General features: G+C 42.9%; 2 protein-coding genes across 5 annotated transcripts in view; both read left to right on the top strand.

Moving 5' to 3' along the window:
- Positions 1-9,502, top strand: part of SLC26A4 (solute carrier family 26 member 4) — a 28,341-nt gene extending 18,839 nt beyond the window's left edge. Inside the window, exons 16-20 of one of the 2 annotated variants that reach the window (XM_076328738.1) lie at positions 1,330-1,560; positions 3,490-3,544; positions 3,875-4,020; positions 5,855-5,938; positions 7,617-9,502. In XM_076328738.1, the coding sequence (XP_076184853.1) occupies positions 1,330-1,560; positions 3,490-3,544; positions 3,875-4,020; positions 5,855-5,938; positions 7,617-7,640 (540 nt within the window). In that variant the 3' untranslated portion in view covers positions 7,641-9,502. Of the gene's footprint in view, positions 1-1,329; positions 1,561-1,884; positions 1,920-3,489; positions 3,545-3,874; positions 4,021-5,854; positions 5,939-7,616 lie in introns of those variants that run through there. The other variant, XM_076328743.1, reaches the window with a different exon arrangement.
- Positions 9,503-12,019: 2,517 nt separating this feature from the next.
- CBLL1 (Cbl proto-oncogene like 1) lies at positions 12,020-19,465 on the top strand. 3 transcript variants are annotated; one of them, XM_076328755.1, is made up of 6 exons: positions 12,020-12,101; positions 14,904-15,071; positions 15,427-15,527; positions 15,790-15,873; positions 16,709-16,782; positions 17,343-19,465. In XM_076328755.1, the coding sequence occupies exons 1-6, from the start codon at positions 12,089-12,091 to the stop codon at positions 18,382-18,384; spliced, it is 1,482 nt and encodes a 493-aa protein (XP_076184870.1). In that variant the 5' UTR covers positions 12,020-12,088; the 3' UTR covers positions 18,385-19,465. The 3 variants fall into 3 exon arrangements, with proteins under 3 accessions (XP_076184870.1, XP_076184877.1, XP_076184886.1); XM_076328762.1 differs by having other exon boundaries at positions 15,430-15,527; XM_076328771.1 differs by lacking the exon at positions 12,020-12,101 and adding an exon at positions 13,097-13,685.
- Positions 19,466-19,585: the final 120 nt, after the last annotated feature.

A 19,585-nucleotide genomic window follows, 5' to 3' on the forward strand; every position in this document is an offset into this window, starting at 1 on the left:
CCGTGCGCGCAAGCAAAGCAAAACAAGGAATTCATTCACTCTTTCCATCAGCAGGCAGGTGTTCAGCCATCTCTACGAAAGCAGGGCTCCATCACGCATAACGGTTACTTGGGAAGACAAACGCCATCACTCCTAATGTCCCCCCCTTCCTTCTTCTTCCCCCAGCTTTATATGCTGAGCATGATGTCATATGGTATGGAATATCCCTCTGGTCAGCTGGGGTCAGCTGTCCCGGCTGTGTCCCCTCCCAACTCCTTGTGCACCCCCAGCCTACTGGCTGGTGGGGTGGTGTGAGAAGCAGAAAAGAACTTGACTGTGTGTAAGCACTGCTCAGCAGTAACTAAAACATCCCTGTGTTACCAACGCTGTTTCCAGCACAAATCCAAAACATAGCCCCATACTAGCTACTATGAAGAAAATTAACTCTACCCCAGCCAAAACCAGCACAGGGGACAGACAGGTTCTTTTAGGGATCCTTGGCAGAACGATGATGGCACTAAATTGTAGTTCCAATTAAAGCTTTATTTTTCTTAACAGGATTTTATGATTAGTATAGCACAGAATTTATTATTAGAATGGTACAGGAATTCTACCAACAGAATCAATGTAGTACAATTTATAAGTAGCGTAATACAGAATTTATACAACTTAACTTACAGTTTTTAATTTCCTAGACCCCAACTTAACTTATGGTTTCTAATCACCTGGACCCTCTGCAGATCAGGTCAGATCTTAATACGTGGTTTGATGTATCAATATAACAATCATAAACTAGACTCAAAAATCATATAAAAGAAGACGAGTCACTCACCCAGTCCTCGGAGGAAGCTGACGATGGTGGAGGCGTCCCTGGCCACCGGGGGGTCACAGGTCTCACTGTCCAGCAGCAGTTCCAGTCCAAATTCCCCACTTAGGACTTGTAACTGCTTGATTTTATAGACAGTGCTCTGTGCGCCGCTATGCTTCCCTGTTCTATGACAGGGTCATCAACAACACCCAGTTGGCTGGGTGCCTGGCAAGGAAGGGAATATTCAGCCTGGCACCCAGGAATCTGTTTGGTTTGTCTGCTTGGTTCACAGGACCTTCAAGGCCTGAGAATGAGGGGAAAGGGAACAAATACGTGACCTGCTCAGTCACAGAGGATGGCTGCTTGCCTTATAAAATGGCATCATTTATGCTAACCACATTACCAGGGGTTGGGAGCAGGGGGTACCGGTTACAAGTCTTGTTCATTCCTGAAACAGAAGTTATCACAGGGAAGTATTTCCTGTAACTCCAAAACCTTCTCCATGATTAAATGCTATATTCCATATATTATCTGCACATTAGAATGGCATCATCAGTGAGCCTGGTATTAATAATGAAGCTTTTGAGACTGATGAGGAACCTGAAGACAACGAAGATCTTCAAGTTCCCACCAAAGAAGTAGAGATCCAGGTAGACTGGAATTCAGAACTCCCAGTCAAAGTAAACATCCCCAAGGTGCCCATCCATAGTCTCATTCTTGATTTTGGAGCAGTAACCTTCTTGGATATTGTAGCTGTGAGATCAATAAAAACGGTAAGGGCATTTTTTTTCTGGTGTTCCATGAAAATGAAACTAGTCAGTAGTATGTAAAACGAGCTGTTAGCTGAAGTTAATTTCTGAGTTTTAAAAAGTCTGTTGTTGAAAAATACCTTTAAAACTTACACAGCAAGAGGTAGAATATTGGGGTGTGCATATTTTAGGTGGAAAAAAAATCCAAAAAATGCATTAAAAGAACAATATGAAAGTTGCATGGTCAAGTACTCTAAAATTAGAACAGCAAAATGTGGTCCCCTTGTATGCATGTGTTATGAAATATTTTAGTTATATATTTTCTTTCCACATGCCTCCTGTTTTAAGCTGGGCACAGGATGACGCTCACTCAACACAGAGGTAGTAAAAATTTCGTCTTACTGTCACTTCAGTCTTTAACCACAAGATTTATTTATTCATTCCATATTATTTAAATTATGAAGGAAGGAAGGAAGAATGATTCATTTCTTTATAGGGTTTTCTGTGGCTAATATCGGAGCGCTTCATCAACATTCATTAATTCATCTTCAAACATCACACTATGAAATAAGGAGATAATAGTTTAGGGAGAGGGAAATGAGGTGAAGAGATTAAGGCCAAGTATTTCCATTATTTTTTGGTGTCCAGTTACAAGTGTGTAGAACCAGATCGTTCAGTCTTCAGTCTTTTATACTTCGTATGTTCAGATTGCTGCTTTCACTAACTTCATGAAGCTGGTAAAGGGTCTGGAGCACAGGTCTTACGAGGAACGACTGAGGGAACTGGGGCTGTTTATCTTGGAGAAAAGGATGCTGAGGGGAGACCTCATCACTCTCTACAACTACCTGAAAGGAGGTTGTAGCGAGGTGGGTGTCGGTCTCTTCTCCCAAGTAACAAGCGATAGGACGAGAGGAAATGGCCTCAAGTTGTGCCAGGGGAGGTTTAGATTGGATATTAGGAAAAATTTCTTCACCAAAAGGGTTGTCAAGCACTGGAACAGGCTGCCCGGGGAAGTGGTTGAGTCCCCATCCCTGGAGGTATTTAAAAGACATGTAGATGTGGTGCTTAGGGACATGCTTTAGTGGTGGACTTGGCAGTGCTAGGTTAACGGTTGGACTTGATGATCTTAAAGGTCTTTTCCAACCCAAAGGATTCTATGATTCTATGATTCATTTTGCAGTTGGGACTGCTTAGCCTATCTATAAACCAGATCTTAGATTACCAAGACTCTAGTTTATCAATGAACAGAAGGGGATGGAATTAGCAATCATCTCTGAAAATACTATTCTAAGAGACTTGCCTGGTACCAGGGAGCCGGGGTAGAATCCAGTCTCCCACCTTTTAACTAACTGAAATACAAGAACGCTGTGTGCCTTGCTTCAGCCTTCTGCCTAGTTTTGATTCAGTTCCGGCTTCTGAGACCAGAGAGATACGGGGTCCACAGACATGACTCTTTTCATATGCAGCTTTTTTATCCAAGCACAGGTCCTTCTGGTGCACTGCATGAGGGAAAAATCTGTGTAAAAAATTTGCATGTGCCAGTCAAGGATTGTATCATATCACACATGCATGGGGAGAAATAAAGCTTGCTCAGGCCCATATGATTCTCACTTGAAGAGACATGATTATTCATACTATGAGAACAGAATGAGAACCTTCATAGGCAGCAATGTATGTATGTGTAAAATCGATAGTTCCACTCACATAGTCAAAGATGATAGGCCACTTCAGCAACCAGGTACTTAACTACTGGATCTTTAAGTATAGCAAAGTATAGCAGTTCCTTATTTATGATGAATAAACAAAACATACAATTTGGAATGAAGACAGGCAGAAACAAATGAAGTGTGTGTGTGCCTACACATGACATATATAAACATATATACATACACGTATTTTCTCCTTACAGACTTTATTTATTTATGTCCTTGTTGCAAACTTTTATTTTTTTAGATAATTAGAGAGTTTGAGAGAATTGATGTGAGAGTATACTTTGCTTCATATCAAGGTAAACATCCAAATATTTCTACTACCACTCATGCAAAGAATAAAATGAAGATGAGAAGGGATGAGAAGGGATCTCTAGATGTGTCTGTGGGAGCATTTGTTCTAATAAAAATGTGAATTATCACACTGATAAACATGGTGGGCTGCGGTGGGACACAAAGAATGGTGGGGTTTAAAGGAAATATGGAAAGTAAAAGTCAAGACAAAGCTATGATTGATTGATTGATTTGGCTGTACGTTTGATTTCTGATAGTTGCAACCATGTATTTTGATATTTATTTCTTAAATTACTTCAAATTGTATTAACCTGTTATGACTTTCTTTTATTCAGACAACCTTATATCTCAACTGGAACGGAGCGCCTTCTTTGATGATATTGTCAGAAAAGACATATTCTTCTTGACTGTCCATGATGCTGTGCTCTACATAAGGAATCAAATGACATACAGTGACAACCAGGATCCCATATTTGAGAAGGTAGTCTACTATCCAGTAGTACATTTCCCTTCCTTCTATCATCTACCATTGATTGCATTACAGCATGGCATGTTCAAAAACTAGACATAGACCTGTAGTACAAATAAAGTGAGAGTCTAGTAAATTGGACAGCTTCTGTAGTACATGAACATTTTGCTAGATCCAAGGAAGGGTCTGTTGACCCCAGGATCTTGTTAGTGAAAAGAACATGAGAAACAGGACATACGGAGAACACTTCATCCTAAGACTCATTTTCTAGTTTCTGACAACTGGCAGCTTAAGAACTTCCTCAGCTGGAGGTTGCATTTGGACCATTATATGGGGTGCTGGTTGACAGCCAGCTGAACATGAGCCGGCAGTGTGCCCAGGCGGCCAAGAAGGCCAATGGCATCCTGGCCTGTATCAGAAATAGTGTGGCCAGCAGGAGTAGGGAAGTGATCGTGCCCCTGTACTCGGCACTGGTGAGGCCGCACCTCGAATCCTGTGTTCAGTTTTGGGCCCCTCACTACAAGAAGGACGTTGAGGTGCTGGAGCGTGTCCAGAGAAGGGCAACGAGGCTGGTGAAGGGTCTGGAGAACAAGTCTTATGAGGAGCGGCTGAGGGAACTGGGGTTGTTTAGCCTGGAGAAAAGGAGGCTGAGGGGAGACCTCATCGCTCTCTACAACTACCTGGAAGGAGGTTGTAGTGAGGTGGGTGTCGGTCTCTTCTCCCAAGTAACAAGCGATAGGACGAGAGGAAATGGCCTCAAGTTGTGCCAGGGGAGGTTTAGATTGGATATCAGGAAAAATTTCTTTACTGAAAGAGTGGTGAAACATTGGAACAGGCTGCCCGGGGAAGTGGTTGAGTCCCCATCCCTGGAGGTATTTAAAAGATGCATAGATGAGGCGCTTAGGGACGTGGTTTAGTGGGCATGGTGGTGTTGGGTTGACGGTTGGACTCGATGATCTTAGAGGTCTCTTCCAACCTTAATGATTCTATGATTCTATATTTAATCATCACAGATGGAGTTTTCTTCGATGTGTCCGTCATACTCCTTTTGGAACCCCTTTACATATTTTAGCTTGACACTATCCTGTGGAGATGGGTTCTGTAATTTTAAATGTGTTATACGACATATATTTCCCATTTGTTTTAAGCCTGTTGGATTTCTGGATTGCTAGTTGCAATGAATAATCATTCCCTGCTCCCTTTCCCAAAACTATTAATAATTTCATATACCTCTGATCAAAGCTGAAGAGTCCCATTCTACTTGGTGTGAGTGTGCATGGAAGCTGTTCCACGCTAGTGTTCATTCCTGCTGCTTTTCTCTGTGCATTTCCTAGTTGTATTCTGTTTTTTGAGATAACCAGAACACTCTGTAGCATCTAAAGCTGTGGGCCCACATTAGGAAAATGGCCTTATAATGTTCTCCTGTCTTTTCACCACAATTCCTTCCCTAGCAATCACTATTACAGTATTATGAATAAATAGCAATTAAAATTAATCTGACTGATAACTAACTAGGACGGGACCCTTATTTTTTAATAATTTTTGCATGCTACTGTCTTATAGTAGAGATTAACATTTTGACAAAGGTGTACAGCAGCTTAGAGATAGATTCAGCTTTTATTATTTTTACAAAGCTATAACTAGTCATATGAGGAGAGGCAGGACCATAAGCTTTTCAACATTTAAGTTCCTCTCAGCTAAACTAAATCAACAGTGTTGTCCAGGAACAGTAAACAACAGACTCCTGTAAGTTGTGGAAGTTATCTTAAGGTACTTCAGAGTAATAAATCAATTTCAGTGATACGGATAACGCGTAACTCATCATGTTTCTTCTATTTCTGCCAAGATTTCGCTCATGCAGGAGTCTAAAGAACCCATGGAATTCACAGAAGCAAGCCGGCCTGATGATGAACTTGATGTTCAGGAAGAGGTACACACTTCAGAACTGAATGTGTCTATTATTTACAGAATACTGCTGGCTTTATTCCTTTGCCTGTAGCATTGAGTCATGCTGTGAGAGTATGGTGGATGAACTGAGCTCTCAACAGTTTCCTTCTCCATAAATAAATACCCTCCCTGGGTACCTGAATGTCAGTGCTTAGTGGAGGAGGTCAAGTTTTTCTTGAGATGTAGTAGATTATATGTGCAGAAGCATCTCTTGATCTCTGTCGCTTTAGGACTACTTTTGCCTTACATAGGCTTATAAATAGATCTAAAGACAAGTTAGGTGCTTAAAAGAAGACTTGATAAGGCTTGGTAAGGAGGCACCTGAATCCAAAATTATGGTCAACCTCCCCCTCTCATTCCTCCTTTTAACACAACAGACACCTTCTTGCACAATCTGAACATTTTACAGGAAGCTGCAGCAAAGCAGTGTATTGAACGTAACTAACATGCAACAATACAAGTCCATTAAAGCAATACCATGGTATTGTGTATTTACAGAATACTGCCAGAAAGTAAAGTAGCACTTACTGCTAAAATAATGGTGCAGCGCGCAGGCCACTTACTCAGAAAACAGGGGATTGGGCTAAATGCCCTTTTATAGCCTGAGGTGGATTAAACTAGTGATGCATCAATACCTTGGAAGCATTACAACACTCCATGTAGGTAAAGGCATGATTATTATGTGTTCCTCCTATTATGCTACTGTGGTACTAGTCAGAACTCCATTCTTAATTCCTGATCTAAAACGGGGTAGTGCCCTGTGCTTGGTCTCTCTGCTCCAGCAGCAGGAATGGAAAGGGGCTGGAGGCATGCTGTGACCCTTCTCTGTGTCATGCTGTAGCAAAATGCTGCAGCAAGGTTGCTGTGCGTGTGGGATGTAGAGGTCCCTGGAGGCAAGTAGGTAAGAGGAGGTTGTGGCTGGGTAGAGGTTCTCAGCATCTCCCTGCATTGTAGTTTCTACCATAGCATGAAGTCCTGTAGGAAAAGGTAAGGTCAGCTTGGAAGGCAGATTGGTGAGAGGAGAAACTGAGACCCTAAGCAAAAGCCTCTCAAGCTTCATCAGGGCTTGGTAAATAGATTGTGATGCTTGGTACTCCTGATTCACCCCCTCCTTTTTTGGTTGGTACGAATATTGCAAGAGACCCAAATATTATTCCTTATCACTAATAGGGGGAGAAGCACTTTCCACTCCCCTGTAAGTCACAGTGCAGAAAGGAATGAAGGATTAAAAAAGCTAGAAAGACACCATGATTCTGTAACAGAAGCATTTGGGACTGGCAGGCCAAAGAGACTTGAATTCTGATTTCTATTCACAGGATTGGTTAAATATTTGTATTATTGTCATTAAATAAGAAGCCAGACACAAAACTACTGATCCAAGGTCAGAGTGTTCTGCGAGGCTTCTGTCCTCCACCTTTATAGCCACATTTTGAAGGTGAGAGCTTCAGGCCTGCAGCTTCCTGACTGAATTGTCCGATGTAGACACAAGTCAGAGGGCAGCTGCCTCAGAACAGTTACTTTCTCTGTACTTTCACTGAGGCCAGGTTGAACTTGGTAGTTTTTAGTTAACACATGCACAAACATTTTCTTTTTCCAAGTGGTGTGTACTCAGAACTAACCATGGCCTGTTTCTCTCCACCTTCTGAAAACCATTTCACTAGGCTATGCGCAGACTTGCTTCATGAAGATGGACTGCTGGTACTGTCTTACCTGTGAACTCACAGCAATATTTATGCAACGGTACTATATAAGCATTTTCTGCAATGAAACCAATCTTTGCACTTGAAGAAAACTCTGATTGATTGTCTGAATGATACAGATCTCTAGAAATCTCCAAATTTTAGCTAACGTTATCCCAGAAATATTCTGGACCTGATTCAGCAAGCACTTTTTGGTATGATATATTGATAAAAAAAAATCAGAAGACTATTACGAAAGATGTACTCAGTTTTGGGACTAGTCAGGCAGAAGGTGCATTACACTGTTTCATCAGTGTGTACAGGATGAAAAGCTGCTTTGTGCTCTGCCCAGGAGAGTTGAAGAGGCCAAAATCTTGGGATGGCAGGCCTTTTGTTCTGTATTTGCACAATGCCTAGCGAGAGGGCAGGAGTTCTAGCTGGCCAAGGCTTTGCAATTCTAGAACATTGGTGGGAGCATACATGCTGACAAGTCTTGAAAAATGTATCGTGATTATTTTTTCCAAGCAATTCCTTAGATTGCTGCAGGTTGTTAGGTAACTGAAACAGGTGACAGGTGAAACAGTCACATGAACAGAAAATGGCACTGAACTACTATAAAACTTCAAATAGGGTAAGTTTCAATAGAAAAGACCCTTGGATATGGGTTCATCAGTTCTGTATTAATCCCATTGTAGCAAATCATGCACTACTATTAATGATCGTCCCTAAAATGAAGTATGCACAGAAGATTATTTTGGCTAGGTTACTTATCTTTCATCAAGAGGCAGATCATGACATAAATTAGATTAACAAAAACCTTAGTCCCCACGTACTTAGTGGAATCTGTAGAACAGGCTGCTACTGAGTGCAAGTAAGAAAGTCAAAATGTGACCTAGTATAGAGGTTTGGGGCTTTTTTAAAATGGAATATAGGAGTTTATTTAGTTTAATGAATATATTTTTATATAGCATATTTTTTCTTTTAATATTCTACATCAAACTGCTGCTGTTCTTTTACATTTGATAGTCCATAATGCACAAGTGCAATAATTTACAAAAGATAAAGGATTTGATGTGCAAAACTTTAATCCTTACTTTAGGACTATATAAAATAGATACGTAGCAAATCAATTGTTCTTACTTTTCATGAAGAAGAAATGTGTTTTGATGGAAAACAGACTGCTACTTTAAATTTTTTAGCACTACATTAATTTTTTAAATGGGAAAAAAAACTCTGTATGATGAAGGAACCGATAATAACAGAAGTATAAGAAATGTCCAGGTATAAAATCCCTTTTAAGTTTCACAATGTGGGCTAATTAGCTTCAGTATGTTCACATATTTATGTCTCCTTATTTGATTACATCAGAGAACTCTTCCTATATCACACTGCACAGGGAAGATTTTTGCTGCAAGTAATGTTAGCGGAAAATCTAAGGTGAAAAGCTAAGCACTAAATAAATTATTCTGTCCTAAAGACCTGAGCGAATGCCATCAAAATCAGTGAAAAAAAATCCTCTAACCGTCAGTCAGTTGGACGGTATCTCACACAGTAGGTAACAGCACCAGACCGACATCTTTATTCTCTAATTAAGGCAGAAATTTCAGTCCTCATGACAGTCAGTGAAGTTTCTCATTTCAAATGCAATACAGGCTTGAATGAGTCCAAGCCAGCAAAAACGCAGGTTTGTATTTACAAAGAGACATACGCCATTTGTGTGTCAGATTGGCATCTCCACAAGCTGAGAATTAGGCACGTGTTTAAGCAGCAAGTCAGACTGATCTGCACCTCCTCAGACGGAAGTATTAATTTCTGTTTACACTAATGCTTAGGCTCAGGCTGTGATTTGACAATTCCCGCTTTTAGCACTACCTGTCCTCATTCTCTCCCCTTCCATTCGCCAGCCTAACGCAGGAGGCTGGCACTTCTGCCCACGTTGCTGACAAAACTTTTCCTATCAGGCCATGGCCCCAACTTACATTAACCTGAATATAAGCCACTGTTGCCAGTGCACGCAGCGATGGAGGACAAGGCCAGCAACATGTTTCTCAGAAGTTTTATTGCTTTTCTAAAGTGGATGTACATTTTATGTAGAAAGTAAAAGAAAATATTCTACCTGGGACTGGTAAGTGAGGTTTCAGCTAATTTTTACGCAGAACACATACTATGGAAAAGATGACATAAAAAATGATAGCAGTGAAATTTTTTCTTCCTCAAGAGAACATCTGCACTGTGAAGTTTGAGTATAGATTCTTACCCAACAGAAATGCAGGTTTACGTTATTTTTTGAACCTTCTCTAGTTCTTGTCCATACAGGTATTAAAAAAGCAATTAAATCATAGAATAGTTTGGGTTGGAAGGGACCTCTAAAGGTCATCTAGTCCAACCCCCCTGCCATCTTCCAGTTTCCTTTCCAAATAATGACATTTCAGCTGGAATTAATTGTGCTAAAATATGATGCAATATACTTACTCTTGGCCTGCATATTTCTTCAAGCCATGGTTGTATTTGTTCTTAATTTAACTGGCACAAAATATTTGACTTTTCCTGAAAAATAGCATTGCACGCAAAGCTTACAGTTACACAGAATGGTAAGAGGTAACATGCAGAAGGCATTCAAATACCTTTCTCAGTGGGCCGGGGGGTACGTGCTTCTATGCATCCATTAAAACGAAGGATACCAAAATAATGGATTTTGCAATGAAGCTAAAATTCTACATGATTTTGTACTAATTCAAACATCTGTAAGTAATGCAACTAGACATGCTTATCTTTTTCCAGTAGAATGAAGAAATGATATTTTTGTATGCATTTTGAGTACTGTCTTTGCATGTCAGGTATTAAATTTGGAGATACATTTTTTTACCCTTTTAAAAAGCTGCATTTTAAAAGCAATTGTATTAATTAACTAGAAAATAAAGTTGTGCATACTGAAAACATGCTGCATGCCTCCGCATGTTTGGTTTGGTTTTTTTTTAAACTCTTCTCTTTGTGAATTCTTATGATGGGGAAATAAAGCATACAATGCAGGGATCAGCATCACACTTCCCTTGGGTCTGCCTTTTGAGGAACAACAGAGACAAAAGGGGAAACCTGTTCTCTCTGCCTTGTGGGGATAAGACAAGAAACATTAGGCTTCCATGGCAGCTTTTATATGTTAAGGCTATAAAGATAATGAGAAACACTGTCTGTAGGGACACAAGATCCCCATCCGGGAGACCTCTAGTGAGGCAGTCACCGATCTGAAGTGTTTGGCGTAGAGCTGCCCCTACCTTAGGGCTGTGGGAGGACTGCTTGAGGCCACTTTCTACCCTATAGCCTATGATTTACTTGTATTTATATTTCCTTCCTTTCTTCAGTGCTATAGAAGCACTCTATAAAGACAGTATCCCACTGAACTACACAGGATTTACAAAATGCTAAGTTTATGGAAATTACACAAAGTAGTCTCTTGAGGTAGCGAGCTCTATTGCTGTGAAGCTTCAGGGTCCACTGGAGGGCCACTGTTCCATCAAGTCGTTGGCATTCCTACAGCCCCGATTGTCAGGAATCTGCCGATTCCACGGTAAACCTTAAGGCTGACCATTAGCAGCCGAGAGAGCCCAATGTGGTTTCAGATTTGTCCGATTCTTGGAAGCCCGCACCATATAAACCACCCTCCCGCTAAGCCCGCAGGCAGGGGTCACGGCTCCGGAACAGAAAGGCCCCTCCCCTTTTTCATTTTACCCCTCTCCAAGAAGCCACAGGGTCATGCCTCCTGTTTCCAGCCACTCTTCCCCGCCGCGGCTCCAAGGCCTCCCGAAGCCCGGCGTCGCCCCGGCCGCCCAGGCGGGAGCGCGTGAGTTCCGCCCGCAGCGGCCGGAAGCGGTTCCCAGCGGGGCAGGAGCCCCCCGAGCCCGGGGCGGGCACGCAGCACACCCGCCAGCGCCGCCGAGGCCCGCAGAGAGCGGAGACCGGAGCGCACAGAGGCTCCCCACCTCCTCCGCGCCGCCGGGCAGTGCGCGGGAAGACCCGCTCACCCCGCGTCTCCCAGCAGGGCGGCGCCCGGGCCCGCCGCCGCCATGTCCACGGGCGCCCCCCTGCTCCCGCCGCAGCGCGCAGGCGCGGCGCATGCGGCACTACACCCCCCAGGGGGCAGCGGTCCGCCAGCCGCGGTCCCGGCAGCCATTGCGGAACGGCCGCGCCTTCCTCCCCAGCCTCCTCGCAGAGCCTGTCGGGAACGAGGGTCCCGCTGCGGCGCGGCGCGGCGCCGCTCCGCCGAGCTCCCCCCCGCCCCGCGGGCTCCACCATGCCCTCACCGTCCTGCAGCGGCGCGGCCGCTCCACGGGGGCGCAGCGAGCGCGGTGCCGCAGACCCTTCCCCGCTGCGCGCTTTTTCACGCCCCCCCGCCCGCCGCCCGGCCGCTTCTGCTTCCGGCCGCGCCCTTCCGCTCCCACAGTGCCCCGCGCCGAACCATGGACCACAATGGTGAGGAGGGGAGAGGCCGGGAGACCCGTTTACACCCGTCCCCACCTGGGCCCGCTCCGCGCTGCCGAGCGGGGAGAGGCCGCGCGCGGGGCCGCCGGGTGCGGGGCGGTGCCAGGGTAGCGGCGGGATGCGGCCCGGCGCCCGGTAACGCCGGCGAGGCCCGGGTTCGCCGCGGTTCCCCGCGGCCCGCGCGGCGGGGCCTGGTCTCTCCCGTCAGCGCCGGGCTCGCGGTCCCCGCCTTCCCCCGGCCGCCGTGCGCCCTCCAACGGTCGCGCCCGGCGCGCGGCGGCGCTCGGCCCCCGCCCCGAGGGGGGCTCAGCGGCCGGCCTGAGGGGCCGCTCCGCGGCTGGAGCCCCCTCTCCCGTCCCGGGGCGGGCTGCGGAGCGCGGAGGGGGTGGGCGCAGCGTCAGGCGCGGCCGCTGCCGCCGGCAACTGCGCACTCTCGGGCCGGGCCGGGGCTGGCGGGCGGCGTTGCGCTAAATAGTCCGGCGTCTGCGGAGCCCGTCGGCCTGCAGCAGGTGGATGCAGCCTGTAGCGTTTCGGCGGTGGCGGCGCGGCGCTTGTTCGCCCGCTGCGTTTCCCGAGGTCGGTGCCGGTAACGTGTTTCCTGGTTCCGTAGTTGTGCTCTGGAGAGGAAACTTTCCCATGTGCTTAAGCTCGGTTTCGTAGCTTTGATACTCTGCTGGTTAGCGTGCTGGCATAGTGTAATGAGTAGGTGAGCGGACGTGGGGATTTTTGCTGGGGTATTTTCGGTTTTCTTTCTTCCCCTTAGCGAAGACTACATTATGAATTTATATGTATAAGGTATGGTATTTGAGCTATATTTATGAATTTTAAAAGAACGTGAAATACAAAAATAAAACTTAAGAAAAGTTGACGAAGGTGACAATTCAGGAGGATGTATCACATCAATTAGAGCTTCCCTAAGTAGTCTTAACAATTTTGGTATGTTTTTCATACTTTTTTTCTGCAATTAATCCTGCTAGTTATGCTTCCACAGACTGCAATTTATTATCCTTCCGTGAAACATGAATAACTAATGAACTTGCTAGTTCGGGTTAGCTGAGCAGCTAACTCATGTAAATATTCCTAGCTTGCAAGGGTATATGGAAGACGCGTCAGAACTTACTTGTTTCCTACTGGCAGTTCAATGGACTGATTAATACACAAGTTGGGTTGTTTGGGTTTTTTTTAAACTTGTTTTAGTTATCCCTATTTGGGATAATATGGATTGAGGTCCTGCAGAGACTTTTTCTGGTCTACGGTGTTGCATTTTTGTGTATTCTGGTAGAAAACAGAATTTCCCAACAAGTGGAAAATAGACAGCTTTAGCATTATTATCTCTGATGTTCTAGGCCAGCAGTCTCTGGGAAACCTGGTGTCGTAGTTGTATGTTTCCTGGCTCATCTGTTTAGCCAACAGGACTGCCTAAACAAAAACAACAAATGAGCAAAAGTAAAAACAGGCTGTATTGTTTTTGCCTTTTTACATATTGCCTTTTAGAGTGAAACATGTCAACCACAGTGCTAAGAGGAATAAATACACTTGATCTATCAGAGGAGATTGAGGGCTCTTCATTTTGAGGTAAAGTGACTGTCAGGGCACAGTCCCAATTCGAAACTTTGTCGCAGTTCCTAGTTTTGGTGGTAGCTGCTGAATAACTTAGAGCAATCCCCTTTTCCCTTTTTCTTCTTGTTTTTCTTTCTTTCTTGTTTTTCCTCCTACTTGTTGTGTTATGTGGGGTGGTTACAGGCTTTGAGGGACACTAGTTTGTGAGGCATTGTGCAGACTTACGCTAATGGGGCCCTAATTTCAGTGTCCAGATGCTACCAGGCTGTAATCCTTTGGGGCCTCGGTGATCATTCCAGGGCTGCAGTGCTGTATCAAGTGGAACGGCAGGGCTTACAGTGTAAGAGCTTGTGGCACACCCCTCTGAGGCTGAGCATGTCCCACTTTGAAACACCTGTCAAAATGGCATTTTCAATTAAAGTGAAAGTGAGCTGGGTAGATTCGTGAAGAACATAATTTTATTTGTGTATGAATGAGATGCTATGCAGTGGTTTAAGATAGACTCACTGGAAGTTGAGGGAGTTGTACCCCCTTCATTGGTGTGCTTGTTGCAATACTCCCTCTAGATTATCACTTGGAGCCTGTATCTACCGATGCATGTGTCAGGCTATTTCTTGCTTCCTTTGCCCTGGTACTCAGATTTAAATCTGATTAAAGAGAATTCTGTATGTAGTGGGGAACAATAATTTTCAGTTTTGCAAGGATACTACTACATACTCTTAAGTACCGGTATTTTTGTGATACTTTATGCTAAACTTCTAAGTGATATGTCAAGATGCTGAGTTAATATGGAAACTAGCTTCCTTCCAGCTTTAATAAACAATTTACATAAATTGTAAAAATTATCTTTTCTCATAAGAAATTCTATGTTGTCACGGTCATACAAAGAATTGACTCTTCAGTACTATTCACACTGTGAGAGGAATTATACAATTAATGGGTTTTTTCCTGTTGTGAAGAAATGACAGACTAGCTAACTTTTAAAAATACCTTTATTTTTAGAACTAGATTTCCTAAAATCACGGTTGTTCCCAATACAATTTTGTGACTTGACTTCTAGAAGAAATTCTATGTGAAGATACTTAGTTTCTAGTGATTAAACTTTGATATGTTGTATGAGTCTTAAACAAGCTTTAAAAATTACTTTTCTTAAAACTCTTCTGTTAATATTTAGCCTCTTTAGAAACTATTAGATAAGTGAAAAACTACATAAACTTTTTTTTTCTTTCATAGACAATGATTTGCAAGGAACAAATAGTTCAGGGTCATTGGGTGGTCTTGATGTTCGTAGAAGAATCCCTATAAAGCTTATCTCAAAACAGACCAATAAAACCAAACCTGCACCTCGAACTCCAAGAAATATGAACAGGATGCCTTCAAAGACACAAGCTGGTGATGAAGGTAAATTAATATAAATACTAGCCCTGTAGTAGGGAAGTGTATTATTCTGCAGCATTGTTCAAGACTTTATTCAGTCTTGGAGACTTAGAGTCCAAGGTTCTGTCCAAGTGCAAAACAAGTTTCAAATTTCCAGGTACTGCTGCACTATAAGGATTAAACGGGGTGCATTCCTAAAACAGACTGTCTTACTACTTTGACTGTACCTTTCTGTAGAATGGGCCCAGCAGATTAGAAGTGCTGTGGCATTCCTTGATGATTTCAGTATAGAATGACACATGCCTTTAATAGCAGCCAGTGTCATTTAGGAAAGCGTTGTGGTTGGCTCGTGTCTTTCTTCTCGTTCTTCTTTCCACAGAAGAATTTGATTATAACGAAGAGGAGCGGTACGAATGCAAAGGAGGTGAAATGTTTGGCAATCAAAGGAGGTTCCCTGGACCCATCTTTTGGGACTATAAGGTAAAGCAATGGATGGCAAGTCATGAATCTTTGTCTGTGAATCATACCAAACTGTAGGTAGTCCTGGTAGATACCTTCTTAAATAAAAGCGCTTCCATTACTTTTGACTGACTGAAAATACATCCTCTGCTTTCTCACGTTTGTGGTGTTCTTGCTTCCTTCTCAGCTAATTCAGAAATAATGGGTGTGTTGGTGATAATTGAAATGAGAAGCTTTAGTGATCTTGGGTTTTGTTTTCCCACCCCCTTCTCTGTCCTATCAGATAAACTTGCTGGGGGAAAAGGATGATACACCGGTCCATTTCTGTGATAAGTGTGGATTGCCCATCAAAATGTATGGACGCATGGTGAGTGAAATTATCAGTGGAAGATGCAGCCATGGTTTCCTTTTAGGTAAAATTAGGTTTTGGTATGTCTCTATGAAGCCTCTAGAGGTTACTGATTTCAGCAGGCCTCTGAATAAACAGCAGGAGAATATCAGGATGGAACCAGGGGCCTTCACTGCTGAAGTGTTTTTGTTCCATCTGTCTGTCTGATTTCATGTTAACCCCCTGATTTAATAAAGTAAGCTTGAAAATGTTAAACAAAAAATCAAAACGCTGTCACCAACAAAAGAACCCTTCAAGTTCAGTAGGTTTTGACCTTACACAACTTAGCTTTAAAAATAAGCTCTTTATCTCAATTAAAGACTTGCAATGAAGTTAGAAAACACTGTTTACTTTTATGTCCCTTTAAAAATAGTGTAACAAAATCCCTGAGATTAATTTAGATTTCTAAGTGTGATGTAACAGGCTTCAGGATCTGACTTAATGACAGTTAATGCTGTTAAAACTTTCCTTCCTTGCCAGCAAGACAAGTGTAATTAGATTGCATATGCAGCTTCTGTAAATGTTCAGTGTTGGTATTACTGCAAGACTTAAACTTTTGCCTGTATGTTTTTGCCAATTCTTAAAAAAACCAAACAAACCTACACCCAAAAACCCCAAACTCAACACAAACTGTTTTAGAAAGTTTCTATGCAAAGATGCTGTAAACTGCGAGCTACCACTAAGCCTGTTCACCTCATAGGTAACTTAGTTACTTATATTGTTAGAAATTGCATGCTGGAGGGAGGAACTGTATTCTGCAAAATGACATAGGTATTTATATACGATGTCTTAACAGCCATTTTTTTGTTTCTAGATACCTTGCAAGCATGTTTTCTGCTATGACTGTGCTATACTACATGAGAAAAAGGGAGACAAGATGTGTCCAGGGTAAGTTATCTCAAGATTTGTTATTAAAGAAATCGTAGGAAAGTAACTTAAATATCTTATTTCAGATACTGTATTAACATGGTTCTTATTTATGTACGTTTAGCAGAGGCAGTAGAGTACTCTCTACTGCACCGCTTGATTATAGTTTTGTAACGCGTATTTTGGGATTGTAAGAGATCAGTGTTTACTTTGCTGTTTAAGTATTTGGGTAGATAACCTGTTATTGCTCTAGTTTGAAAAGGAATAAATGGCAGTTTAATTTACATAGTGAGAGTGACTCTTGGTAAGTCTTAATGCCCAGAAGGCATTTGTGAGAGAGTGATGCTATTTATAAATTTCCACCTCATGAAATTTTTATGTCTTTCATGGTTGTGTTTGGAGACTTAAAAACTAGATAAATTTCAGAATCAAGGAAATATTTCTTTCATTGCTACAGTGGGGAAAAAATTGTCAGTTCTAATTTGGGTAATTATGGTAAACTGGTTGGCTTTAAAAAAAAAAATAAATTGCAGATTGAACTCTCTGTGATGACAATAAACCAGTGTTCTCTTCTGATTTAGCTGTAATGAACCTGTGCAGCGAATCGAGCAGTGTGTCCGAGGGTCTCTCTTCATGTGTAGCATTGTTCAAGGGTGCAAGAGAACTTACCTGTCACAGCGGGACTTACAAGCTCACATCAACCACCGTCATATGAGAGCTGGAAAGCCTGTTACTCGTCCTCCAATTGAACCTGTACATCCTCCTATTGCCCCACCACCTGCCGAAATTCCTGAGCGTTTCATAATGCCACCTGAGAAACATCATATGAGCCACATTCCGCCGAAGCAGCACATCATGATGCCACCACCTCCTTTACAGCATGTGCCACATGAGCATTATAACCAGCCACACGAAGACATTCGTGCGCCTCCTGCAGAGATGTCAATGGCTCCACCGCCACCTCGCCCAGTCAGTCAGGACACCTTCCGCATTTCGACGAGAAAACACAGCAACTTAATAACTGTCCCTATTCAGGATGATTCGAATTCAGGTGCTCGAGAACCACCTCCACCAGCCCCCGCACCTGCTCATCATCATCCTGAATACCAGGGCCAACCAGTGGTATCGCACCCTCATCATATTATGCCTCCACAGCAACATTATGCACCACCCCCACCACCACCTCCACCAATAAGCCATCCGCTGCAGCATCCTCCCCAGGCAGCAGGTACTCCTCACATGGTATATAGCCAAGCTCCTCCACCGCCAATGACCTCTGCTCCTCCTCCAATAACCCCGCCACCTGGACATATAATTGCCCAGATGCCACCATATATGAATCATCCTCCTCCAGGACCTCCCCCTCCTCAGCACGGAGGCCCACCTGTAAATGTAAATGCACCCCCTCCCCATCACTATAATCCTAACTCTTTGCCACAGTTCAGTGAAGATCAAGGAACTCTTAGTCCCCCTTTCACACAGCCTGGGGGAATGAGTCCAGGGATATGGCCAGCTCCAAGGGGGCCGCCTCCACCTCCAAGGATGCAAGGGCCTCCTGCTCAGGCCCCGCTTCCTGGACCACACCACCCTGATCAAGCCAGATACAGACCCTATTACCAATGATAGGAGCAGTTATATGAATAGAGAGTGCTATGAAGAGGATAAAACTATATACAGCAGCCTTTTAATTAATTGTTTTGGGGTTATTTTGTTGTGGTTTTTTTAAAATACTGTCATTTTGACTGTAAGACATTTTCAGGTTTGAATCTTAAATGATTTTTAAGCCTTGGCCGTAGGACTCTGACTTCAGATATTCTATAGTGGAAAAATAAGTGGCTTAGTAACCACGGTTGCATTTTAAGAGAACTTCTGTCTCTAGTGTGGCTAAATTGTCCTAAGATGAACACTTGTAATATTATTTCCTGGAGAAAATGAACATGTGTTGTACCATTCTGAATATTGTTTTGTTAAATCCAGTGTTTAGTTTCACTTGTGATACGTTTTTGTTAACCTGTGTACAATAATTAAATTGAAATATGGTTGTAAAAGTGGTGGGTTTTTATATGAAGTTAACGCAAACATAGTTCCGGGACACCATTTTGGCACTAATGCTTTCCAAATGGGCAGTGTAATGAAATATTAAGGGAACTTTAATATTTCTCCTACTAACAGTTACCATTACTTATAACGAATTCAGACTATGGTTAATTCATGGCACTAGAAATCAGACATGCAGAATACTGCATTTCAGGTTTTTCTTTTTTTTCTCTAAATTTGTGCAGCAAGATAAATTTATCAGAAGTATGGCTTTGGGCATGACATGAAGCCATGTAATAATGTGTTGTGAGTTTTGGGGGGGGTGGGGGTGGTGTTGGTTTTGTTTGGGATTTTGGGCTTGAGTTTTTTGGTTTTTTTGTTTGATTTAAAGCTAGGTTTGGTTCAGAAGGTTCTGTTTACATGTACACTACTCACTGGAGTTGAATTCAAACTATTGTGTTTACCTATGGCTATGTTTGCGTCGAAGTGGCTGTGCGTTGGCTTGCCATGTCTGTGAGAAGCAGATAGTTTTTCGTAGGGAAGTGGTGTTTGCCTCTGTCACTTTATATAATACGTACAGTAGGAAAACTTCCCATTTGGATAACCTGAAAGAAGTAGTCTGAAATCCCTTATGTAGATATAAAGAAATAAAAAAGCTACACATCCTTTATCTGTTTTGATTTTGTGGTACAGATTTAATTGAACAGGCAATAGTTAGGTGTTTTGTTTTGCTTTTTTTAAAAAAGTAACAATATAAGCAGGCCCTCAGGTCTGCTTTGGCCCCAAA

This window comes from Aptenodytes patagonicus, chromosome 1, assembly GCF_965638725.1.
Source record: "Aptenodytes patagonicus chromosome 1, bAptPat1.pri.cur, whole genome shotgun sequence".
Taxonomy (NCBI): domain Eukaryota; kingdom Metazoa; phylum Chordata; class Aves; order Sphenisciformes; family Spheniscidae; genus Aptenodytes; species Aptenodytes patagonicus.